Here is a 26,410-nt window from a genome sequence, read left to right as displayed (position 1 = left end):
GTGAGATTAACTAGCCTTTGAGCAGTTTTTGAGGTTGTGCTTAAATCTAGCAGTATGTATTTTTGAAGTTTCAGATACTGCAGAATGCCAGAAGCCCCCTAGAGGGGTAAGTGTTAAAACCATTAAAACTGTTAACTTTCTGTTCATTACATTTTAAAAGGTGCAACATGCAAGCATGTTTTTCAGGCAAGAGCTAACTTTTGCCAAGCTGCTCTAGGAAAGTCCTCATCAACCAGTCTTTTGCCACCTTCCAGCACACATGATTGGTTCATGGATGGTCTGGAGTTTAGTGGCCCTTCTTCTCACCTTGACTTTGACAGCCAGGCTTCTCTGTATGGCACCTCCTTCTTCTGTTCAGCACTCAAATCACGACTAGCTCTGTGATCTGACACTGCTGTTTCCATCTGCCTGAGTGGGAAAGTCTCCTAGTCTGTTCTGTATCTGCTGATGGTTTTGCAGCTGAAAGGAGAGAGAGAAAAGAGGGTGAGAGCTGCAAGGTATTTGAAGGACTGGCGCAGGGCAAAAGGATTCTGCAAGTACACGGTCTGCTAGGTGTCCTGCACCTTGTAGAAGGAGAGGAAGCGAGACTATTGATTAGAAGGTATGCTGCAGGTAGTCTCTGGTGAGCACGTTTCTGTTCTGCATCCAGTATCACAGTGCCTCCCTGTTCATTAACTTCTCCTTCCACCCTCCAGTGCTCTACCATAATCTTTGCTCTGTGATTGTCTCTCTCCAGTGCACCTGCATCTGTCACGTGTACGGCTGATCTGATTGTACAACCCACCTTACATGCATACCCACATCTTTCCCTGGCACTTTGCTGATGACTGTGAACAGTTTTGCAAGCTCATTCTTTCATGCTGTCATATTCTTGCAGTTGGGAAAAGCAGCTGCGCCTCTTCCCTTTGTCTTTCCACAGAAGAGAAGTGTGGTCACAGAAACAGTGGCAGCCAGAATCTGGTTGGCAGTGTAAGCTCTTAAGGCCGTTAGCAATGCTGAGCACCTATCCTGGTAAACTTCTCAGCATAATACAATGGCTCTTTCCTCTCTCTTTTTCTCTCACTTCTGAAGTGTTTCTGAGAAGCAGGAGCGTCAGCAAACAAGAATCAAAAGTCTGGGAATAGTTTCTCAGGTCAGAGAGACCTGGAAAAGGTGAGAACTTTGATCGTAGCTGTTACGACTGCATAGATGTTCTCTGGAGTAGGTAATAATGGAGTAAATAAGTGTAGTGAGCAAGAAAAAGGTACATGTTTTAGGCATGAGTACAGGACTGTTTACTTACATGGTTTGCTGAGCAGCCAGCAAGGTCCAAGGTTATTTTGGACTCGGCATGAGTAAGTGATCCAGGTATGACAAATGAGGTAATGCATTCCAAGCTCATTAAAGCCTCTTGGCTACACCACCAGTTTTGACAGAGTGCCAACGTAGCTTGACCTCAGCTATGTGAAGGCCACTATTTTTTTTAACACCCTCCCTATAACAACACATCTTTAACATCAGTCAAAATAAGTATCTAGAAAAGAGTGTTATGGAGAAGACTGAGCTCATTTGGCTTCCAATGAAAATCAGATGCTTGAAAAGAAAAGGATAGCTCTACTAGGACTAAGCTGATGGGTTACCCCAAGACCATGGTCGCTGTCAGTTGACTTACTTGTGCATCCCAGGATGTCCGTGCCCGCATGGCACTTCATGTTCTTAGCGTGGGTATGGCTCAAGTAAGAGCCCCCTGACTTGATAGCAGGGAAGATGTTATCTTCACCTGCATCAACCTGGGGATGCAAGTGGAAGGAAAAGCTGATGTATTTACTGGCTTTTTATGATGGCTTACACTCTTCCACCTTAGGTGGTGTTCAGTCCCAGCTGAGCTTGGCAGCTGGCACAGATCTCATTCTCTACCTTCCTAGAACTTGGCATCCCATGTTTGACCCAGATCTATGAGTTGCACTAGTCGGAGAAGCTTGGCAATGCTCCCGTCTCCTGCATCCAGAAGATATCCTTGAAAGCTGGGGGGTGGAGGTGGTAGTAGCAGAAGAGCAGTGGCCGCAGGCACAGAAAGATTATATTGTAAAGCTAGAGTATCTCTCACCACATGGTGAAGAGGGCTGGTGGCACACCACTGGCATCTCCAGCTCCTCCCCTCTCTCTCCACTGGCATAGCCATAAGCTGTTCCTGCTTCTCTTTTTTCCTGCCCAGCTGCTGTGTCCTGCTCAGTTAACATTTCATGGCTTTCCCAGATCCCTCCTGTCATACAGCATACAGTGTTTTGTGTGGCTTGTTGTCACTACCTGTTCCCAGACAGCACCCAGGACCCATTCAGACACAGACAAAGAAACAACATTCCTGTCTCTGGGCAGGTTCTTATAAATAATTTTCTTTTCCCTGAGGTGGCAGTAAGATGTATTGTTGAACAGGAAGAGTGGTTGAGATACGCTTGTCATCATGGCTGATGATATTCATGGCGTACCCATTTCATGCACGCTCACTTAATTGGATGCACAAGTCTTTTACCAAATAATAGCTGAAAAACAAAGCCCAGTGCACGTGCATGCTGGTTAATGACCACACATTTGGTTCTTTGTGGTTGAATTAGCTCTTTGTTCACCTTGAATTTGTGTTGTTGGGACAGCAATGCCGTGGGCTCCGAGCAGCAGGCTTGTGGAGTGCCAGCAGCCTGGTCTGATGCTCAGGAAAGGAAAGCAACCCACTGACACAGAGCAGGCATTGGAGGAGTGCTAAGTGGTCACTGAGCCCTTCTGGGAGCTCTGCAGCACTATGGGCATTCTCTTCTACTCTGGTGATGTGTGACTGGGTGTGTTTTGCCTGGTCACGCCTGGGGAGTGTCAGGACTTGCGATGAAGTGGCTTTCCCTTCTGTGTTCTGGATTGCTCTCGTGGCTACAGATTTTGCAAGGAAGATAACTTCATGCTTGCTGCCATTTTCCATGTGAGCCTGCCTTTTGGGATGGCTGGCAAGTGCTGGATGAGCTCAGCTCATCTCTGGAGTTTTCTTATCTGTGAGATGCATCAGGAAGCACAAAGAAAGAAAGGAAAAAAATCACAAATTGGCAAAAGGGAACATGTCAAATGTGCAGGAAGAAAAGTATAGTGTTGGAACTGGGAGTGTATTGTCTTCCTTGTAGGCCTGTTCCAGGCTTTTCCACTGAAGGGGTGGCAGAGAAAAGCAAACATTTTTCTGTACTTGTTTATTCATTTTTTTACATTAGTTCGCATTGCTTTAGTTCTCACCTTCTGGGAACGTACAAGTTATCAGTTCTCACTGGCGCAAGTGCTTTCAGAAAGTGAATTTGAAAGCCATATGCACAAACATGTAAAGAAGTTGACTTGTTACAGATGTTCTCAGGTATTTCTGCCAGAAGTCCCTCTCCAGCAAGAAAGGAGGAGAAACCAGTGCATGTTCATTTTGCTGTCCACTCCGTGTTGAGCATGCGGTGCTATCAGGAATGCTGACTAGGACTAAGCCACAGCATGTTCATAAAGTTGCTTTAAGATCATTATGAATAACAAATTCAGGAAATCTGCAGCGTTCTCATGAATATGTCATAAATGAAACAAAAATGAAAAAAAAATTAAAATAAGTGTGTGCCTTGTGAATTATTCGTTCAATCCTTGTCATATTTCCTTGCTCAAGAGAACAAAATGCATCTGACTGCAATATAAATAATCTTCGAATAATGCATCTATTTAGAATGATTTAGGGAGCAAATGTTAATGGATTTGTTTCAAGTGTGACTGGAGCTATTGCAAATGTTTTCTTTGATGGGGCAGTGGCAAGGGCTTTCTCTTTTGCTGCTGGTTCCCGTGGCACTTTCTGGTTCTGGTGCCACTGGTGTGGCCTGGTGACGTGAAGGCTGTGACAGAGCCCAGCGGTGTGGTGCTCAGGGGCCACAGGAGGCCCCAACGCCAACAGTGTTTGTGTCCATGCTTGGTGTACCTGGAGTCCGGTAACAAACGCCTTTCTGCTTTTAGAGCTTTTAGCAAAGCGTGAGGAGTGGTATAGCACAGTGCCGCAGCTTGGCATAACAAGTGTGTTTGGAAAACACTGAGCCTTGAACTGGTTTCTTTAGTTAAAAAACAAAAAAAGAGAAGGAAGGAAGAAAGAAAAAGGAATCCTCATCCACGCACATTTGGCCCGTGCTGTAGCACCTCTGTGCTGAGGCTGGGCTGTGTCAAGGCCCATCCAGCTGAAGGCTGGGCTCCGCTGGTGTGTGAGCCAGCAGGTAGCACGTGGAGGAAGCACTGCTGTCTTCTGAGCACCCTGCCCAGCATGGCACAAGCACTGGTACAGCTGGCATGGCCTGGGCGCGGGCAGCATGTGGCAGCCTGCACCCTGAGCCCCCAAGCCCTGGCTCTGGCACGGGGCGGAGCGTTCGCACAGCTGGGGCAGGGTGCAGCCCGGCATGGCAGCGCTTGTGGGGACAGATAGAAATGGGGCAGATGTTTGTCAGCTGCAATGGGTAATCACTGCTTTATCTCTTTGTTTGATTCTGCTTGCTAGCCTCAGATGACATTTTCCAAATTGCTTTCTGCAGTGCTTTTCAGTAAGCAGAATGTGCTTGGCTGCAGATAGATGGAGATATTTCTGAAGGACGATAAAGGCGTTTTTATACGTACACAAATGGGGACTTGCACACGTCCGCATACCTGCGCTCGCTGTGTGCTGGTGCTGGGGAAGGAACAGGATGTGTCTGTCGGACTTCTGGTGTTAAACCCAGGGCTTCTGTTTTTCTCTGAGCAGACCAAATAGGGCGCTGTTACTCGAACTATAAAATCAAATTAGCACCCTTTATTGTGTTTGCAAACTAATTAAAATGTAAAATGTCCTGAAACCACTGACTTGCTGTGTGACAAATGTAAGATTAGAAACAATTAGAAGGCACTCAAGAGGTTTGTGGTGTTTAGATTTCTGACATTGTTCTAATCATCCCTTTAAGTAATGAAAACAATGGTTACCTAGAAATTAAAGGTTTAAGGGAAATTATCTTCTTCAGTACAGTCATTAGTTAATGATTGTTTATCATTTTCAATGTTGCCAGAGTAGTTGGAGGCTGATTTTTAAATCCAAAAGCAGGCAGGACACGTAATAATGAGCAAACATCTGCTTCATCTCCTATTTCTATATGTGATCATAATTTATATCATAATATCATTATTGAAAGATGAGCCTGGTATTTTTTACAAAGATCCATTTCCCACAGCGTGGCCAGGATTTAGTCACTGTGTTATTTCAGAGCCGTTTTATCTTAAGAATTGGACAAAACTGAAAGTGATTCATGTTAATTTATACGTGTGGTATGTAACCCTTATGAAACAATCAATCACTTATTTCAGTACTTGTCAACTTCTAGAGCTAGTTATGTTTTTTGATCCGTTTCAGGACTCAGGGGTAATTTTATTTTTTTAAAAACTTTTTTAGAAGAACTTTGACAAGAATGACAGAGTATATAAACATTTCTTGGAGCTGTAAGGAATTTTAATATTTCAGAACATTTCTAAAAACAGATGTTTCCCAAAGTTGGAAGTAGTAGTTAGTGCTCTTACTTGAAGATTAACAATAATAAATGCAGCAGCTCATTAATGCAAAGTTACCTATTAATATTCTACTTTGTTCTTTTTTGTACCATGGAGAAATATTTGTGCTTTCTCTCCGAGTCCTTCAGAGACCAGTGTTTGACTTTGTATTAATTAGTTATGTGAAAGTAGAATAGATTAGCCTTGGGGAATATGATATAGAAATGTATAGTGTGTCAAGATGTAACCCGTGGAGGACGGGAATCTCATAATAAGCATTTACTGTAGACAGATGTGTACATTTCTGTGACTGATTGTGGTGGAATTATTTATGATGCTTTCAGCTGTTAAGAATCCAGTATAAGACAGTGTACTCAAATTGTTCTCCATTAATTTTCAGCACCAAATCTTAAAGGCAGACCACGCAAAAAGAAGCCTTGCCCACAGAGAAGAGATTCATTAAATGGCATTAAGGATTCCAACAATAATTCTGAAAGCAAAGCTGTTGCCAAGGTAAATCACTTGATAATATTCCTTTCAGTACATTCTCCTTTTTTAGGTACGGCCCTGCCTTTGTTTCCCAGCATGTTGTTTCCAAATTAGAATGTAATTTATTTTCTTGGGGAGATAAATGTAATTTTTTTGAACAGTTTTATTCTTTACTTTAAATCTCGTCTGTGTTGGAAGTTACCAGTACCTATAATCGCCTAACAACCTAATGCTATCAGCTTGTTGGTAACTGGTAGTGTTTAAGCTTTCTTGGCACCCGCTGTTAGTTTTCACATTCTGTGACACACAAACATAGTTTGTGACAGTATCTTCAAATTAAAAATAAACCAGGGAGCAGCTCACCCTGTTACAATGCACTTCTAAATATAAATTTGAAGATAAACAGAGTATGAAACAAGAGCTGCTTAAATAATGGTTTCTAAGAAGCACGCACAAATGAGATTACTCTGATGTTAAGATCTCGACTTTAAAAAAAGGGGGAGGGTTGAGGGATGAAGAAGAGATTCAGTACAAATGCTAAAAAAAAAAAAAAAAAAAAAAGATAGATTCTTTAATACTTCACATTGAGCTGCATATTCATTCCAGGGTCTGCTTTAAAGAGTCTTCTTTATTTGCTGCAGTGCTTAGCCCATGCTGAAAGTAAAAACTGGATCCTTGCTTTGTGTTTATGGGCATATCTCTTAGTTATTTGTGGGTTTGTGTCTTTTTACTTAAAATTACTTAAAAATGGAGTTTTTGTAGTGTAATTTACGTCCTATTTTCTCTGTTGTATGTGTGGTTTTAAATAGGAATTTGATTTTCTCTTAAAATAAAAGCAGCACAAATGGCTCCTTTGAAGATGATTTAATTTGAAACTGTAAGATGCAAAGATGGAAAATTACTTAGAGCAATACTTCTTGATTTTTATCTCTGTCAGAACTTTGTCACTGTTGATACTTTCGAGCCCCTGCTAACTGTATTTGCATAGCCTGAATGTTTCACCCAACTCCTTGTGAGCCCATTGTTTCACTAAATTAGATGGATGTGTATCTGGAAAATGCTCCCATTGTTGTGACCATCTCTTTAGGAAATACAGTGAATCTATAGATCCATTTACTTTCGTATTGTTATAGGCAGTGAATGTCCTGGGAGATTAGGAGGTTAAAGAGGTCAAGTGGAAGTGTTCTGCTCTGCGTTTCTCATAGGAAGGCAAATTAAATTCCACCTCCTCCTCCTCCCTAGGAGTTCGGTTAAAATTGTGCCTTCTGTTGATGACGATAAAAGAGGCTGAAGTTCATGATGAAGCTCTGCCCTTAAGTTACTGTTTCTCTTCTCTTTGTGCCCTATTGTGCTCAGTTGGAGGCTGTACTGTCGTGTTGGACAGGCGTGGTAAAAGGCGATGAAGCCTGGTGTGCTGAGTTGCAGGGTCCTGCCAGATTCTATAGAGTTTGCCTGAATGTTTTTGCTCTGCAGAAGAATGTGCAAAATCTACAGCGTGAAAATGTCTCAATTTGCCTTAATTCCCCCATCCCAGCCGTTTCTCATGTTAAAATATTGCTAGCAAAATGCAGCATGTGCTGTGTTGTCAAAGCGCCCTGCTCTTTGGCACCTGATGCATAGGTACTAGATAATTAAAAACAACAGCAACACTTCATACCAAATTATTTACCCTCTCTGTTTATATTTGGGTTCACCCTACTAGTCAAATGAGAGGATATTTCAGATAAGAAGTAATTCTGTCTATTTATCTAGTCATACTGCGCTCATCATTGTGCAGATATTAATAGCATTAATTATCTTGGCCAGCTTAATTTCATTATAAATAATAGACGTGCTCATGATATAATGTCCTCGCATGTAGTCACACTGACTTCACTCTGGCTCTTCACATCAGTCTGCGTTTCAGGGTTGTGGAAATGCTTCAGTAAGAGGGGGGCAGTGAATCAAAAACCCTCCAAAGCAGATGCACTGCACTTTTAGAGACCTTGCCCGTGGGTTCCTGGGGACACTGGAAGTGTATGGGCAAGGGATGGAGGCCCACCTGCCGCCCTGTCCTTGTGAGAACACTGAGCTGAGAGGTCATCAGCTTAGGCTCCATGCTAGCTTCACCATCCGATTTTCTTCTCTAACCTTGCTCCAAATCTGATGAATGCTGACAGCAGGTCCATAAAAAGCAGAGTTGAAAACAGCTAGAGTAAGTGGGACAAAGCCACTTGTGCTAGGTGCCAAAAAGTTTTGGTGATGGTCCTGGCCTTGTTCCAGCTAAAATCCCCTTCAAACAGAAGTTGTGCAGCTTTCATCCTCAGTTGATGGCACCCAGCATCTGACTGCAGGCCTGACTTCAGCACAGTGGTCAGATGGCTCTGACGGAGACACAGGGACTATAGGATTTGGGCAGGGAAGGAGCAGAGATGGTGTCGAGACCAACACAGACCACACGTTTGTATTGATCTGCTGCATTCTGTGTTCTCAGCTGCCACTGACTAAAAATCTTTATACATTCATACAATTTAGATTTCATCAGGCACGTTTACCTTGAGCCATGAGCAGACAGATTGTTTTGTAGGGTTTTGTTGTTAACTTGGCACAGAAGAGCATTTGGCTGGGTAGAAGCACTGAATATAGGTGGCTTGGTGGAAGTAGAGCCACAGGGGAACAGACCTGCAGTCTGGGGCCTCCAACTGCTGCTGGAAAGTGGCATAGTCATGTGCCACCTCTTGCTTATAATCTGGTGTCTGGGTACTGCATCCTCCTGTTGCCTGTTGGGGAGGATCCTGGGGAGCTCCCTCCTGCTGGCACATTTGGTGAGGCAGGCCTGGCTCTGCTGGGGGGCACCTGGAGGCTGTCATAGTGCCCGTGTCGTCACTGCTGGACCAGCTTGTGTGACCCACAGGCTCCAGTGTGACCCTCACTGTACCTGCAAACATTTCTTACTTGGTGCTCCCAACAAGCATTCCCAAAGTGTGTAAAAGTGCACTGGAAGGCCTTTTAGAACTGGCTGATACAACTGTTCTGAATATCTGAAAGGATTAACTTGTTACACATGGAAATTGTCCCCAAATGAATCTACTCATTACATCTCCTAGTGCAAATGCTAAAGTAAATCTCTCACTTCATTTATATGGCAAGATCTGGGAAATTAGTTTAAAAGTTGCCAGGATTTGCTTTTCCTGCGGCCACAGGTGGCCTGGCATGCTCTCAGACGTGAAGATTTATTCTGAGAGCCTCAGACTTTATCTGATTGAAGCTCTAAAATACAGCTCTGTAGTGGTCTGCTGTGTGTGTGACCTCTGGCAGGAGAAAACAAACCCCTGCTGCACCCATGATGCTCACTGGCTGCCTGATTCTGGCGCGTACACCTCTGCCTGAGCACGCAGGCAGACGTGGCCAGATGTTTCCAGAGCCCACCGCACCACGCCCCGGCCTCCATGCTGCAGCTCTGGGCTGCCTTACAGGACCTTAGTCCTTGTCTTCGTTCTGAGTGTGCTGTGCACAAGGAAGCTGCAGCGAAAGAGCTTTACCTCCTCTGGAAATGGAACCCCCTCTTTACAACAAGTTCATTCTGCTTTCTGACTGGACCAGGCAAGAGAGCGAGGCCAAGCAAAATGCTGCATTTTGTACCACAGCTTTGCCCTTTAGGGAGATTCAGAATTGCATTTCGAAAGAGGGAATTGATTTCTGATCCGTGGTGGAAATCTAGCAGAGTTCTGACTGCAGTGCATTTATACTGGATTTACACCTGTGCTATCCAGAATGATGCTTGGCCCTTTTGTTTCTGATTAATCAGAGGTCACAGCATTCATTCATGTCTCCTGTCACCTGGGGGAAGTGCCAGAAATGAGTCTTCGCCTCCAACATGCGCAGGTGAAATGTTTCATTTTCATCAGAGCTCCTCTGAACCTGGCACTGCTTGGAGGCCTTTCCTTGCATTTTGGCACCTTTGAGGTCCACAGGCGCTTTGACCTCTCTTCTCTGTGTGCTGGAAAGGACATCATGTGTAGCATGGAGTTTCTCACTCCCAGTGGCTTTTTTTATATGATACTTTCTTTGTTTCCTTTTGTCTCTTTGGGAGTAACATCCCTTACCATTAGTTTGCTTTCAGAGAAGTGAGCTTTCATTTGATTCAGCATTTATGCCCAGCCTGTCTTTGCAAGTGCAGTTGAACTGCTTGGTTTCAAAAATTAAAACACAATACAAAGATTGTGATTGACTGGCAGACAAACTGACGGACTGACTTTAACAAGCAAGAGAGCTTCAGAGCTTGAGAAGCTGTTCTCAGGTCCAGTGAATTTACTCCATGTGTTAGCTTGCACGTACTTGCAGTTCAAATTAAAAATCCTATATTTAATGAAATTATGGGTTTGCACTGGAAGTGTTAACCTGGTCTTTGATATAGCACTGAACGTTCTGACAATATAATCTAAACTTTATATGGGAAGCTATTAAACAGTTTTGCAAGGAGGCAAAATAAAAAAGTCAAGGGATTACAGCTCTGAACTGAAAAGTGAAGTGATGAAATCCAAAGTTCAGTTAGTAGGAAAAAATTCCCCTTAACTTCATTGAGTTTTGGATGAAACCCAGGATCTTTACCGAAGTTCAATCAGTGAGCGTATCTATTACTGAAAGGCAAACCATGGTCTCTTGTGCCCTGAGAAGACAGTATCTCTTTGTAACGTGCAACCAGAGACTATTGAGCAATACAGGAAACAAACTTCAGGAGTAAGGGATGAGGAAAAACTCGGCAGGAAGTCCACTTTCCTGTACCTGGTGTGTTTCCTGGGCAGAGCAAGCGTGTACCCTGCAGTGTCCTACAGGAAGAGCTTTCAGTGGCATCAAGTATCTCAGATAAGTGCCACCACTTCTCCCCTCTAGCATTGCCTTGCCCAGTGTCTGTAGAAAACTCTGGAGATAGCTGATCCTAACCAGTGCTCTTTGCAGACTTAATGTCTTAGAGCAATGCAGAAGAAAAGATCTTGCTTTCCTTGTGCCTGAATACAAGGTAACTATATTGAGATAAAATAAGCAATGGCTGTTCCAGTGGTATGTTTGTTGTTTGGCCATAGCACTTAGCTCCAAAATGCCAAGAAGTGCCCACAAAGCACCTGGTTGGAAGCACAAGAAGGAGGGTCAGTATTTTGCTTGACGATAATTTCCCTCTAGCTCTTCAAGATGTGCTGCTCCCTCTCCTCTCCTCTCAAGATACCCAGTGCTGGCTCTTGGTACTCACTCTGGAGCACAAAGGACATCTCTTGGTTCAGGTGTGGAGCTGCAGAAGGCTCTTCGCAGTGCTTGCAAGCAGTGACAGGACATTGCAAACCCAAAAGACAGCCTGTTAGCACTTCCCTTACCTTTCAGTGGGCAGCTTCTCACTGGACACGCGTTGGTCTCACCTTGGAGGGTTTTGAAAACCCCCTTTTTTTCGCAAGGTTCTGCTCTTTTGGTTTTGCTTCACTTAAATTATGTGAGTGCTCAAATTGTAATTTGATTGATTCCATGTGAGGATTATCTCCAAGATGAACTGCAAGATGAAGCCGGTTCCTGGGTTTGAATACTGATGAGAGGTTAAAGTGGTTGCAGTATGTTGTCTTCCTGACTGACAAGTCTGCTGGGAAGGCCAGTGGGGGCTGTGGGACTCACGTGCACTGGGGCTGTGGGAGCCCAGTGGGACAGGCTGCTGTAACCAGTCTCTTCCTTCAGTACCTCAGTACCTGGGGCTGTGCTTAACTTCAAGCAGATGCTCCAGCCCTTTTGACTTAGTCTGTGCTACAGCAGAACCTCCGCTTGTGTGTGCTGAGGGTTCTGCCTGGGTAAGGCCTGCCAAGACCTGCGTCTATTTTGGTGGGCCAGAGGAGAGAAAAATGAGTCTTTTCCGAGCTGGCTGCTGAGCATTCCTGGAAGGAGCTGAGCACCCTCAACTCCAAGGGTTGTCTGCGGGAGTTGACAACGCTCAGTGTCAGTCCTGGAACAAAGGTTATTATTAGACTTGCTAATGGCAAGTGTATGTGAGAGATGGGAGCTGTCTGTGACATAGCAATGTATAGTCATAAAAATGCAGATCTGGAGAGCATTACCAATGGGTTATAATGATTTAAAGATGTGGCTATTTAAAAATGTTGTGACTAAGATTCAGAACAAGACATTTAGCTCTAAAAATAGCTTCCTTTGTTTCCCCTCAAACACAGTTGCATGGTTTGGCCTCCTTTTTTTCAGCAATCCATTCTGCTGGGAGTGGGTATTTGTTCTTTAAGTGAAAATTAAAGGTTATCCAGATCTGATATGACATCTTCTTTTTTTCCCAGGTAAAATGTGAGGCTAAGGCAGCTTTGCCCAAACCCAAGAGTAACAACAGCAACTGTAAAAAAGGCTCAAGTGAGGATAAATCAAAGATTGCCGTAGGTGAAGAATGCAGAGCTGATGAGCAGGCTTTCCTTGTGGCACTTTATAAATATATGAAAGAAAGGAAAACACCAATTGAACGAATACCCTATTTAGGTTTTAAGCAGAGTAAGTATCCTTTTTCTCACTTTCTTGTTGACATTTTAGAACGGTTTGGCTTCTCTGGAGAAAGTATTTGCACACAGAGCCTGTTTTAAATCCTTATGGACGGGGGGACTGTGTTTATATCTACACATTTTCCAGTCCAGGCATTTTACTGTCATATGCCTGGATTTGCATCTCTTCCTTCTTGGGGTAGTTGCTGCTGGATATTTATAGGTTTAAATCCGCTGATTATGACTAGAAATAGGCATGTTGAAAACTCTCTAGTTTTCTGTTTTGTAAATCTGCAGCGTCTGTAATGCCTTTCTTCTGAGTTAATAACATGACGTATGTTTATTGTGCCCAGATGTTCTTTATGAAAGGACAAATATTAAAGGAGGACATTTAAAGGTGGTCAAGAAAGGCACAAAAGGGATCAGATTTTTCAGCCCAGAAATGTGTTTATAGTTAATAAATTACTGACTTTGGAGAATATAAAACCAGACTGTATCTGTTTAATACAGAATGCAGTGTTTAAAATTGCTTTGGCATGTACAGTTTGTAGTGCCATAATCTGTAAAGCAATTGTAGGTGGAGAAGATACAGTTGTAACTAAATTCTACATAAATATTGCAGTGCAATGTAGAGTTTCCAACAAAAGCTGTAGAAGGGGGGTATTTTTTTCCTTATCTATAGGCTGATTGATACTTTTTTTCCTTAAAGGGAGAGCTCTATGGATTGAAATATTATTTACTCTAATTTATCTCGCAGATTAAAACCATGTGTTATTTTGATGAAGAATGTCAAACTTGTGTGTTTTACATAACAATTTACATACCTAATAGCAATTGGCACTGATTGCAACAGGCCTCCAGCAGCCATTATAAACTTATATAACTCCGAATGATTACAATGTTTGTCTGAAAACTGACTGCTTGAAATGGAAGTAAAATTAATGTACTATGAACAGCTTCGTTGCATTATGCATTGATTCAGATTAAATCAAGGCCTAAGCAAAGCTCTTGATAGCTTTGAAGCAATACAAGGTTCAATGAGGCTTTCAGAACATTTTGTGTTGAAGAGAGGATTTTTCTCCCCCCTCCCCATTTTATTCTGTGCTCCCTTGCACATGGGGGCATGGTGGGCTTGAAAGACAAGCTTAGGCATTATTTCTAAAATTCCCCATACAAGGTAGGGCCCTCTCCTAACATATAGCTGAAATACACTGAAAGTTGCCTGTCATTCATTATAAATTAGGGGCCTGATCCAGTAAATACTTAAATGCCAAGACTAAGTACACTGAGAAGAGCAGAAATGTTTGCAGGACAGGGCTCTGTATTTGTCCAGCAAGACTTGTGCAAACATTGCCAATATAAATAGCTTAGTGGGAATGAGCAGTGTATACACTGCATCAGAGCATCCCCCCGTGGAAGAGGAGATCCTGTCCTCTGTGTTCTGAAGCATTATTGCTGAGTCTGGCCTGAAGTGAAAACAGCATGTCTTTTGGGAACCGCTGCTTCCTGGAGGAACAGTGCACTGACTTTACATAAAGCTGTGACATCAGTTTTTCTGCTGTCAATTAGCATAAAACAAAAAGAATAAAATAAAATAAGGCCAGCATGAGAAGTGAGAGGGAAGAAATTATGCAGGAAGCAACAAGCAGCTCCCAGCACGCCTTTTGAAGGAGTTACCTCTGTTCCTTTCGCCCCACAGCCATGGGCAAGGCATGACCACATAATTACTATGGTAATTTTCATTTGTGCTCCCCCCGGGTTCATTTACACAGGATCCATTAGAATGCAGCTTATTGCTTATTGATTATGGAGGCCATTATCTGAGCTGCAGTAAATATTGGATATTGTTGTTTAATCGATAGGCTTTCTCTGTGAGCTAGTATGTGGCTCATGCTTGCTTGCTAATAAAATCAGTATTAAACAAATAATTAAAAGCAACATTCTCCCCAGTGAGTAATTTTTATTATCAAAGTTTTGGAAACATGCTACAGTCTCATTGTACTGTGCTTCTTATCAGTGAAGTCAAATGAGCCCATTACCTTTGTCTCAGTGTATTTTTCCAGTCCTGTTAAGGAATCTAAGTATGTTCTCTTATATGTAATTAAATATATATATATAGTACGGGCTAATATTTACTTTTCAGATTATGTAAATACCTCTTTGGAAAATGTTTCACAGGAGATTTTTCAGGGGCTGTGAGCTTTTTTTTTTTTTTCCTACTTTTTAAAGAACTGTTTAATTTACATTTCTTTGAAATATGTTGGTTAATGCAATGCTTATCTAAATACTTATTGTCCCTCTAACAGTTAACCTTTGGACTATGTTTCAAGCTGCTCAAAAACTGGGAGGATATGAAACAGTAAGTGTTTAAGTAACTTAAATGAAATAATTGTGCAATCTGACTTTTCCCTGTTAGAAAAAAAAAAAAGATGTAAAAGCAAACAATCATTTGCTGCATTTTAAGCTGGCTGTACACAGTGTGGGTTTATTGGACCGTTTTTGGAAACAGTCCCAATTAGTTCCAGGTTTGGCAAAATTGTAAACTTGTCGTAAAAGCTACAAGTGGAAAACATATGTAACTCTTCCCTGTCAAGGAAATTAGTTGGGTCTGTAATTTTTTCCCATGTTGAGAAAGGGCTATTATTGTACAACAAGCCAAGATTGCATAAAAGAAATTTCACTTGGCAACATCCCTGACATCTGTTCATGTCTAATATGGGAAATGTATTAAAGGCTTTCAAAAGTAATCAGCATTGTCCATTAAGGAATAGTATGCTGCAGAGTCTTCTCTTATTCCAATTGTAAAAGAACTTTATTAGACGAGGGTCAGTACCACATAAACAGGAAGTTATCAAAGTAATTCAGAAAAGTCTCTGACACTTTTTATCTGCTAACCGTATCTGACAAGAGCAGTTTATTTTTAGCTTACAGGAAAATTTGAAGGCCATGGATTTTACAGCATGTATTTTAAACCAATAAAATATTAGAGCAACAAACTTAGATTAAAATCTTGAAAAGAGAAGAAAGAGCTGCATTAATATGGCACATAGAGATGACATCTGTAATAAAAACCAATTGACATAGGAAGATGTCGTCATTGGAAATATTTTCTTTGCACACAATGATCAGATTAAGTTGTTCAGTTCCTGCCGCAGTTGGATGAAAGAAATTATTTTTGCTTTGTTTACGAAGTAATCTGGGACATATCTGTGCTGTAGAGAACTGACAAGAAGAAATGCACTATCAGGAGACTGAAAGTCACTCGAAGCAGAATACAGAACTCACTGTTTTCCTTCCCTACAATAAAGCATATTGTTCTGTAAATTAACAACCCGAGTTTATTAGCATGGGTGTAGCTAGGATTTTGTGAAACACGGAATCTGACATTCTCAACAAAAACACGTGCTTGATTTGGCTTATGTTATTTCTATATCTTTCATTAACCAGCACATACCATACTTATGTAGAGGAGTGTGCGTAGGTGTGCTAAGGAGTATATATGCATGAATAGCTACCATAGATACATCATTACAGAAATTATGAGCCAACAATAATTGCTGTGAGTTGTAAAGCACAATGAAAGCAAGGGCTAAAATCTTGATCTTGATCCAGAGCCCGAGAGAAGGCTGAAAGGGGAATGAGGTGTTTGGAGCAGTCAGGAAGGCAGCAGCATTTCAGATCTCCTTGGTGAGACTGAGGACAGGAGGGCTGCCAAAGTGGGGTCTTGCTGGAGAATGCTGAGTTCTAGTGCCAGAATGAGAGAGGGCAGGAGGATCTAGAGATGGTGAAGAAGGTGAACCTCAGTGCCTGAGGGAGCAGGAACAGGAAGATGAGTTTCTGAACAAGATGTCAGAGAGCCAGGTTTACCGACAACAGCGGACTATGTGAGAAGAAATGTGAGAGGATCAGAGGGGAAAGTTCACGCACATGAGACTCATACAGGGTAGCATCAGTCCATCCTTCTCTCAAAGGGATTCTCTCCTGTCATTTCCTTGGTGGTAGATGTTCCCAGTTGGGTAGGGGAATTTGCTACCTTTGATGAAAACAGCAGTAAAAGCTCAAGCAGTCTGACATACATGGGAGTCCAGCCTTGGTTTGGGAGCATCTCTGCTGAAGTGTGGGCTGTTTCTACAGCTGTGATTGGCTTCTGCACTCTTTCTGTGAAAGAGCTGAAGCTGGGAGGACCATGCTGATATGATTCGGGTTGCACATGGAGGCTGTTTGATGTTATCCTTTTATGTTAACATCTCCCCCTCAGTATGGATGTGCCTTTGCTTTGTATTCCCTGAATGTTAGAGTTATCTGTTGCAAAACTTTGACCTGTACACACTCGTTTTTTTTAGAAATTTGTAGCTGGTTTGTATTCATTGAGCTTGCCAAATTGCATTTGTCTGTATATATTTCATTATGGTGAGCATCAATGAGAGACTCCTGAATTTGGTTTGGTTTTCATTTTTCAAGAAGGCAACAGATGACTGGGATAATGTGGACCTCAGTTCCAGAATCTTAGGCAGGTTTACGTAGTCCCATATTTAAAATTTCAAGCGAGTGCTGTAGTTCAGTAACAGCGAGATTCCACCACTCTCACAAACTGTTGTGATTGTGATTCATTTGCACTATTTTTGATGAGAAGTTATGCACAGAGCAAAGGCTTTCTTCAGTTTTAGAGTGACAGGAGCCTACCCTGATTAGCATATTTATCTGTATGGACCAGACCCTGCCATCTGGCTTGGATCAGTCTCTTATAATGGTTTCATCATCTTTACCTTGTTTTTAAAATTTCACATTTCTGGTTTGTGCATTCAGCTTTTTCTCTTGGAAGTACTGTAAATAGAAGAATTCTTACAAGGAGATGTTTGTCTTCAGCATGCAACAGCTGCTTTCTGAGCTGGCAGTGAATTATGTACTGGTTAAAATCACATATTGGAAATTGGAGTGGTTAGGTGACAAGTTTCTTAGAAGTGAGTGTAGAAACTTGCCTAGTTATAGCAGTTTACATCCTCATGTTTGGCAGAAAGTGCTACTTGGCCCATTTTCAGTTTCAACCCCTGCCCTGTCCACCTTGTACATGTACAGATGCCATTATGAGATCTTAAAAATGATAATCAAACAGAGGCTACGTACAGTGTTTTTCAGCTTTTGCTGAAAAATATTCTCAGAACAATGTATGACCTGTTGTTTAAGGATCTAAAAGTGAATGAAACTTGCCAGAGATTGCATTTGAAGTGCAGAGAATAACTTTCTAAACTATCTGTCTGTATTTCCTTATGTTTCAGATACTGGAATGAATGTGGTAGCAGAGACCATTAGCTGTACATACAGGATATTTAGTAGTGTCAAGTCATCATTGTGTGTCATATGCTTTTATTTAATGGCTCTCCAGTTAGACTGCTTGTGAGAGTCATTTCTTATTTCTCCATTATCTGTTTGGTTACTAATTCTTAGTTAGTTGTCCTCCGTAGCAGTAATACCACACTCCCATGTATTTCTGATTGGACATAGTACAGCCTTAATAAAATCAGGATCCCATGCAAATTGGTCTAAACCCTTTACAGACAAAACTGTCTCTTTTAAATTGGTGGGATCATGTTTCTCTCCAGTGAAGTAGATGAAATAAGCATCTTTATTGCTTGTAGTAAGAGAGTGCGTTGGAAAGCACTCTCTGCAGCAAGCTCTCACAGAATGAATGATTTAAAATGTCCCCAAATCCTTGGAAGAAAAGTCACATTCCAGGGGGCTCAGCTGCAGTGGCGTTTAACAACCATGGACTGGAATTTTGTCAGTCACCCTAAGTCAAGAGAGTAAAAGATGCAGATGTTCAGAGATGGGAAACTTCCAAGAATTATTTCAAGAGTTGTCTTTGGCAAGTCCTGAGGTGGCTTCTTTCCTTCTGAGCCAGCACAGGAGGAATGCCTTGGCATATTGTGAAAGGCTGTCGTGCTGAATGGGCTTAACCTGCAGATGTCTTAGAAAGATAAAGGGCAAAAAGAAAATCGGGTGGATCTTAACCCTTAAGTTTCACTGAAGGTCAATGAGATCCCATTTAGCTGCTGCCTTCTGGAAGCAGCAGTAAATTGCTTTAGTTTTTAGAAATTAATGATTGACGCATACAAAAGTTCTGTGTCTGGGCGAGCCCAAAGGAACTGATACCTCAGTGGAATGCCAAACTCCTAATTGCCAGAGCTCTGTTCTGAAGAGCCTTACAAAGATCATGTACCATGACCAGAAAATCCCCCATTCAATTGGGAGCAAGAAGCTGGGATTGGCAATGGAGAAGATAATATATTCCTCAAAGCAGAAGATACCATTAAAAGCATTTGTATAAGCAGTCCTCTCCTTTAATAGATAAGATCATTGCTTTAATTTGGTTGCTTTTGAGTACCAGTCACAGCCTAATACCGTGCTTACAGGAACAAGATCCAAATCTGCTCTTGGATCCCTGGACTGAGCAGTCTCTTGCTTGACTCCAGATTCTGCTGACAGGGAAAGATGGCATGCAGGTTTTCAATGCCCCTGAATCCCAGTGGCCATGGACTGGGACTGTGGAGCTGTAGGTTGGAGCAAACTGCGGGAAGGGTCTGCAAACCAGAAGACCACTATATATAAAACTGAAGCCAGCACTGGGATGGAAAGCTGCCAGAAATTAGGCTGGCCTTTGCAATTGCCTTGATTGGTTGGTGAGCCTGGAGCATCCTGTGCTCTTAGAATTGTGGCAGACACTACAAGAGATGTATATTCTGGTGTGAGCAGAGAAAAACAAACTAGAGAACTAAAGCAGCAAAGAACTTTGTCCTCTGTATGTTGTCTACTGCAGCAAGTCAACCGAAGTCAAGAAACTGAAAGTGAATTTACTAGAAGTGTGAAAGGAAAGTGCTTAGGAAATAGTTATTAAAGCTTTTGCATAATGTTAGTTAGTTAGTCTTACTTTACTAAAGCTCCATGCCCCTAAAAATGACACTTGTGAATGTGTTTACAGGAAATTCCCTGCTCAGCCAACTAAAACATTGTAATGTTTTTGCACTTTTCTGTTACCTGCCTTTCTGTTTCTCATGTGCCCCGGCCATGGGTGTGTTACTAACAAGGACCACATATGAACCAGTTCAGAGTAGAAAACCACTGTGTAAAAGCAAGCAAGGCAGGTATTTTGATACAAACAGTAACCATGAGCAAAGCTTTGCCAGGCACTGCCCTTTCCTGGCTGCTCAAGAAGTTCATTGTCACTTAAGGTGGGTGGGAGAGACTTCAATGAAAAAAGCAAGCAGTCCTTCATTTCAACGCGGCCAGCATGAGCATCCAGCTCAAGCAGTGCTGCCCTGCATGGCAGTTGTGAGGTTTCCACAACACTGCATTTTGTTCAGATTGTTTAAGGATGCAATTTATTACTTACTTTAGTCCTTTGAAGTTTATTAAGCATAAAAACTAAACTTTCCAGAGCAGGGGAAAACTCATCTACAGGCTTGGTTAGAATAACAGTTATTTCAGGGAATGTCAAATTTATACGTGGGAGGGCACAACTCTGCTAATTGCCAAGGAGTTCTGATCCTCTGCAGAGGCGGAATTGGATAAAGCTGGACAAATGTTTGTGTAAATACTATTATTTTTAACAGTCTAGAGGAGATGGACACCAATAACAGTGTCCAGTGACTTCAGAGGAATTCCCCTTTCACCTTAAGGAAAGTTGTGTTTGCTATTGATCCAGCTTGAGTATCAACTTTGGATTTGGCTCATAGTTAATGAGACTTTGGTTCTGAGGCTGCTGTGTTCCTTTTGAAAATGGACACTGTGCTTCGTAGTAGCATGGGCATGTTTAAAAAGGGGACTTGCTGTCCTTCTCTTGCTGACTAATCTTTTGCTTTCATTCAGAGATTCCGCCACAGCCCCACTGTACTTAGTCAAAGATGAAGTCCTGGCCCAAAGCCTTGCAAGCCAGCTGGGCTGGGCTTTCTAGGAGGGCATAGCAGAGCTCACAGGGTAGCTCTGAGCACTTTTATTCCCTTAGCCTGTGAGGCTGCCAGGTTACATTTGATAAAAGGCCTCTTGCAACAGCCCCTGGGGGACCTTTGATTCTGGGGAGCAATCGAAAGGCAAGGGCTTTCTGGCCATGCCTTATTCTTCTGCCTGTCCCAGTGACCCATAACAAAAGTGTGGGAGGCAGGACCAGAACTAGCTTTCCATCCAAGCTTTCCTTTACAGCCTGGGACTAGATCCAATGATTTTTGACCTTTCAGGTTGCAGAAGGAGCATCCTTTAATATTCCCAGGAGTTACAGCTCATTATGATTCCTGTTCCTCAACCCCTTCAGTAAAAATAATAGACTGAAGTGTGGATAGCTTGGGGAAGAGATGTTGTAAGGACTTCAAAATGAACTTTTTTCTTCAGATGAGTGTTTAGTTTCATTTCATTAATTCATTTGTGCCAAATTTATCTGCACTACTAAGTACTAGTAGTGAGTTGGAGCTGGTGCTGATGTTTTCTGAGAACTGCACAAGCAACGAACTTGGAGGAACTGTAACGATACCAAATGCTAAGTCTCCAGCCAGCCTTTTGGCTTCAGAGAATGATTTCAGCAAAGGAAGGATTTTCCTTTTATGTAGAGCTAGAAAGAAATACCTTTTACCCTGTAATATTTAATGATGGTAGCTATCTCCTCTTGTTTAGATTAAAATTACAGGCCTCAGATTGCAAGTTGTAATATTTGTTTTCTTCTGATTGCTGCCTTTAGCTCCTCAGTAAATGCCATTGACTACTCTGTGGGTAACTCCAAAGAAGCCTCCAGGGCTGAATATATTAAAATCCACAGCATTCCACAGAAAATGACAAAATTCTCCCCAAATTGCCCCCACAATTTTCCACTGGCCTTTTTTATGAGCTGCAGGCAGAGGAGGGTGATCTATTGTGCTTGTCCTATTCCTGCTTTTCTTCCTGTTTTAAATATAGCGGAATATATAAAATAATGAAGTGGTATTCAGAAACAATTCTTTTGCCAGGTCTTCCATCTGTTATTCTGTATAATCCTAATTTCTGTACAAAAAACAGAGCCGTGGTATGCAACTCAATATGTTACAAGATGTTTATTTTCATCAGAGTAGTCCAATAAAATACATAGCTCAAATATTAAGATTGGAGTATGTTAAGATTTCACTACTATTTGATCTATATATTCTACTGACATAAATGGATAAAAATAAACAGCTTGTAACCTATAGAGTTACAGACTCTGCTTTTGTGGATTTACAGAATTCTGTGGTGGATTTGGGTTTTGCAGCAGATTTATTTTCTCTAATTCAGTTAAAATAACTACGTAATCATTATTTGTGCTGAGTACGGGTCTAGCTTCATTTTCATAATTCACCGTGGGATTTGTCTGCATAACTTCTTATGGTTAATGACCCTATATTGATTGAGATTCTCTTTTGTGAGGCTGGATTGCTTGTGACTTGATAATGAATCAGTCAGATCTCTCCATTTTAGAGCGAGAGAAAATAGGCATAGTGTTAATTTACCAAAAAAAAAAAAAGAAACCCAACACCCAGAGCTTTGTGCGCTCTATATATTCTGTAGCGGCTTTTATTGTTCTTGTAGGACATGCTGTTCTGAAAGTGTCACACATGCATTTGTTGTTGTGAACTCAAACGCTGTAGAATCTGTAAAGATGCAAGATTAAATTTTCCATTGCCATTTTTACAGATAACAGCCCGTCGACAATGGAAACATATTTATGATGAATTAGGTGGTAACCCTGGAAGCACAAGTGCTGCTACATGTACTCGCAGACATTATGAAAGGTAAGATAACGAATCTGAAATGCTTGTTTAATAATGAAAAAATTAATTTGGAGAACCTTCAAAGCGTTTTATAAAGAACTAGAGAAAGAGAGAGAGAGAGAAAGAGGTTTCTTAAAGATACAGTAAATTTTCCCCCAACAGTTCAGTCAGATAATCCATTGTAATTTAAACCACAGTATATGTCTCCAGTGGCTAAATACATAAAACAAGCATCTATTTTCTTTGGTACATATCTTAATTTTTACAACCGATTTCCGGGTAAAGAAGCTGAAAAATTGAGCAAAACATACTCAAGGAGAAATGAGAAATGAGCTAATTGATGCAGACACTTGTCTTCTGTCGGTTTTTAGGAATACCAATTAAGCAAATTGTGGTTGTGATCAAAATAATGGGGCAGCCCACAATGCAGGGTGCTGTTAATGTTGTAGGTCATGCAGAGCACTGCATTCCTCTTCTTCACTGCATTCCTTCCCTCCTCCCTGCCTGCAAGCTGCTGCCAAACACTCTTTCTCTGCAGCCATTGTTGCTGGTCAGAACTGTTGATTTCTTATTCTTCCCATGTAGATAATAACTTCCAGGGCTTGTGAAGCCAGCATGCACTGAATAGAATACTGGAGCTGGAATGTTGTTTTGGTTTACTTAGATTTTTAGAAACAACCCTTTTTTTTCTTTTTTTTGTTTTTTTTTTTTTGTAGACAAGAAAATTTTAGTGCAATCTTTGCAATTTCAGGCTCAAATAAGGAAAGTCCAATCTCTTGTTCTAGAATGTAAACAAGTTATGGTGCTGGGCTCAGGAAAAGGCTGGTCTTGCTGTGCACAGAGCTGTGCGTGTTGGGCATTTTCTCACCCTTTTTTCATGCTTTATATGTTGGCCACTCCGAGGGAGATTCTGCCCACACCATGGAGAAAAAGGCTCATTGCTGTCCTTTACAGGTGGCAGCTGTGGCATGAGGGCCTGGATGCACCAAGAAGTTCCATCTAATGCATTATAACAGAATTTGGAGCCAAACAGTGGGGCAGATTGTGTGAGTTGCTATACATGTCAGATGGGCTTTCCTCTGCTGTTGCGTTGCTGACGGATGTTATAGACTGCCCTAGTTGACTCATCAGATTGTCTGGACTCGGCTCTTCCCCTCCCTCATTTCAGCTCCAAGAGGCTCAGGTCTTCCTCTTGCACACAGGCCAGCTGATTGGGTTAAAGCTGGCAGCCTGAGCTTCCCTTGGCCAGGTGTACCTTGCAGAACCCTGTGGTTTTTTTTTGTCAGAGGAGACCCAGGCATGCTGAGAGTTCAGGCTCTGTGGCTTCAGGGCATGTAGGAAGCAAGTGTTCCTGGGCTTGGTGCTGAAATTCAAGATTCACTGAGAGAACAGTTCCTCGCTAGCTATGGAAAGTAAATGAACCATTCACAGATACATGATGAACCCCCCTCTCTTTCTTCTACTTTCATGCTAGTGGGTCATTATTGTACATGCAAAACCCTGGAATTGTGCTCTTCTTCTTCTCATAGATGCCTAGAGACTCCTTCCTGTGACTTACTCAGCAGTTACTTAGGGATATGCTACAAAGTACCACAATTTGTTGTGCTCACTAGACAAGCTGAGCAGATTCATCATGCCTTCAAGGTACCACAGCCTTTCCAGCTGCCCAAAAACTATTTTGCTTGCCAGGAGTCTGAGGGAGGAGACAGCTTTAGCTGATGGTCGAGATGAGTCTTAAGACATCGAAGAGCTCAAATGTGAGCCCTTGGGTTCCAGAGCCAGGTGTAATTCTGACATGAGGCAGGACCTATTGTTCAGGTCTCTGTGGATGGCTGTCAAAAAAAATTTCTGATGTTAGACCCTCTTTTTCCACCACGGGAAAGCTGTATGGAGCGTCAGATTTGGAAAAAAAGTAAATGAAATTGTCATGGTTTGTTTCAGCTGGTAATTCTAACCACAGCACCTGTAAATGTAATGTTCATTTCTAGCCAATGCACTCAGATGACATTTAATCTAAAGCTAGAACTGCAATGCAGGAATACGCATTAATGATTCAGGACGCACATACATTTTCTAACTTGAAGGTGAGTTGTAAAGCTAAACTGGAAATTGAATTAAGCTGGGAAGTAAATTTTGAACAAACCTCATGATTTTTCCTTTCTGGATCCCAGTGGCCTTCTTACTGGAGGCAGAACACGCAGCTCCCTGGTGTCGCTGGTGCTGCTGTTTGCATCATCCCTGCCATCCGTCTCCACAACTAGATGCCAAGGGCACCATGCTGTGGTAACTAGGTTTTCTCAAGTTGGTAGAGAGGCTACCAGCTGTTTGTACTGGCTTGAGCATATCAAGGCTGCATCAACGGCAGTGACCTTCCTGTGACAGCATTAAGATACTGAAGAGCGTAATGCACGTGGCTCCCACGTGGCCTCCCAGACGCTCCTCCCAGCGCCCCACTGCAGGCTGGGTTTCCAGACCCTGTGCCTGGTTCAAAGAAAAGAGAGGAAAAGAATCAGAAACTGTACCAAGGTGGCAACACTACAACCAAGCCGAAGTATAGGAGTGCTGGTGTGGTCAAGGGCAGGCAGCACTCTGCTCCCCAGCACACATCACGGCTGGAGAGGCTGCAACGCCTGCCCCTGCTGGGCTCTGGGTGGCAGGCAGCTTGGGGAAGTGATGGCCTTGTTCCTCCCGCAGAGGGGAGATTCTGCATGCCTTATCAACTGATTCATTTCAGGCAGTATGGTTTGCGTTTCCAGTAACTGTTTTCATTTTAAAACAAAGCAAGGTAGTAAGTGTTTCAGTAAGTGTTATTTGTGCATTAGTTAGACAACTTCTGTTTTATTAATGAGTGTAATAATGAAAGTGCAGGTTGCTGAGTAGAAGTAAAGGGTGTTTTTATTTAAAGCATAGCAGGTATCGCGTAATGCCAGTGAATGTGTTATTGTCACTGTAGGCATGGCTGGTCTGAACCTGCCTCAAATTGGGTTGTTTCAGGTAGGCCCCAGCACTTCATAAAATGTCTTTGTCAGCCTGGTTTCCCTTCCAAACCTATCCATCTCTGTCAGTTTTTAATATTAGTACCAGGCTCTTGGCTATAGTCCATTAGTACTGTACTTAATTGCTCATGTTACAGATGATTACCAATATAAAAAGCATTAATGTTTTCCCATCGTGGAGCTGTTGCTCTCTCTGTGGTTCGGGCTGTGCAGAGCTGAGGAGTTGTTGTTTTTTGGTCATTACTGTTTGTGCTCTGTGCTGGCGGTTCCCTTGCTATCTGTGTCAGCTGTGTTGGCCTGGGCCTTCCTGAGGAGCGTGAGCCCTTGTCAGTGCCCCATCTCCCTGTTATCAGCAAGCCCTCAGAAACGGCCGCTCTTCTGCGAAGAGCTCTGCTCCCCACCTCCTTCCCCCCTAATGCAGATGTGGGTTTCACATGCAGGGGCTGAGGTTTCTTTCGCTTTTACACAGAACACATGATCATCAGCTTTAATTACCCTGTGTAAACGATAGGCTGTGTTTCTGCAGCACCAGTGACGTTGCTGTTAGGGGTTTTTCATAAATATTACACCTCCACCCCCTCAAAAAAAAAAAAAAAAGAAAAAACAACACAAAAACCACGACCAACTTGCTATTTCGCAAGGTATAAAAAGTTCCAAATAAAACGCTAGCAATTGCATGTTGGGGCCTTTTTGTGCCTCAGAGCCTGGCTGTCTTTCATCTCGGTTTCCTCCGAAGCAAGCTCCGTCCAGCAGCTACGGACAAATGTGCAGGGCTGGGGCACCTGGTGTGAAGCAGTGTGCAGCGTTGCCCCTCAGCTGTGCGGTGGCCAAATGTGTTGTGTTGGAAGATGCCATGGCCAGCAGTGGGTAGTCCCTGAGGGCTGCAGCCTGTCTGGGTGCTGCAGAGCCATGCAGGAGCTGGACTGTGCCGTGCCCTGCTGTACCATGGTGTAGGTAGCTCACGGCCTTACCCTCGTGAGCCACCAGAGCCTCGGCCACCCAGCTGTCCTGGTCAGACCCAGGTGGCAGGGGTCCATGGCAGGACTCATCTCTCTGCAAATTTGGATAGCCAAATGGCAGCTTGCTCTGAAGCCGTGGCTGCCAGGACACTGTGGGGATCAGATGATGGAGAGGGGACCTC

The 26,410-nt window shown here is 42.6% G+C and overlaps 1 protein-coding gene across 3 annotated transcripts in view; it reads left to right on the top strand.

Annotated features, from left to right (window-relative positions):
* ARID5B (AT-rich interaction domain 5B) overlaps positions 1-26,410 on the top strand; it is a 108,553-nt gene that overhangs the window by 64,995 nt on the left and 17,148 nt on the right. For all 3 annotated transcript variants that reach the window (XM_052676895.1, XM_052676896.1, XM_052676894.1), the window contains 4 exons: positions 5,930-6,042; positions 12,318-12,522; positions 14,816-14,868; positions 22,197-22,294. In XM_052676895.1, coding sequence (XP_052532855.1) covers positions 5,930-6,042; positions 12,318-12,522; positions 14,816-14,868; positions 22,197-22,294 — 469 coding nt within the window. The remainder of the gene's footprint in view (positions 1-5,929; positions 6,043-12,317; positions 12,523-14,815; positions 14,869-22,196; positions 22,295-26,410) is intronic.

Source organism: Tympanuchus pallidicinctus, unplaced genomic scaffold (assembly GCF_026119805.1).
Source record: "Tympanuchus pallidicinctus isolate F22 unplaced genomic scaffold, pur_lepc_1.0 scaffold16, whole genome shotgun sequence".
Lineage (NCBI taxonomy): Eukaryota > Metazoa > Chordata > Aves > Galliformes > Phasianidae > Tympanuchus > Tympanuchus pallidicinctus.
This window is presented reverse-complemented; position numbering and strand designations above follow the sequence as displayed.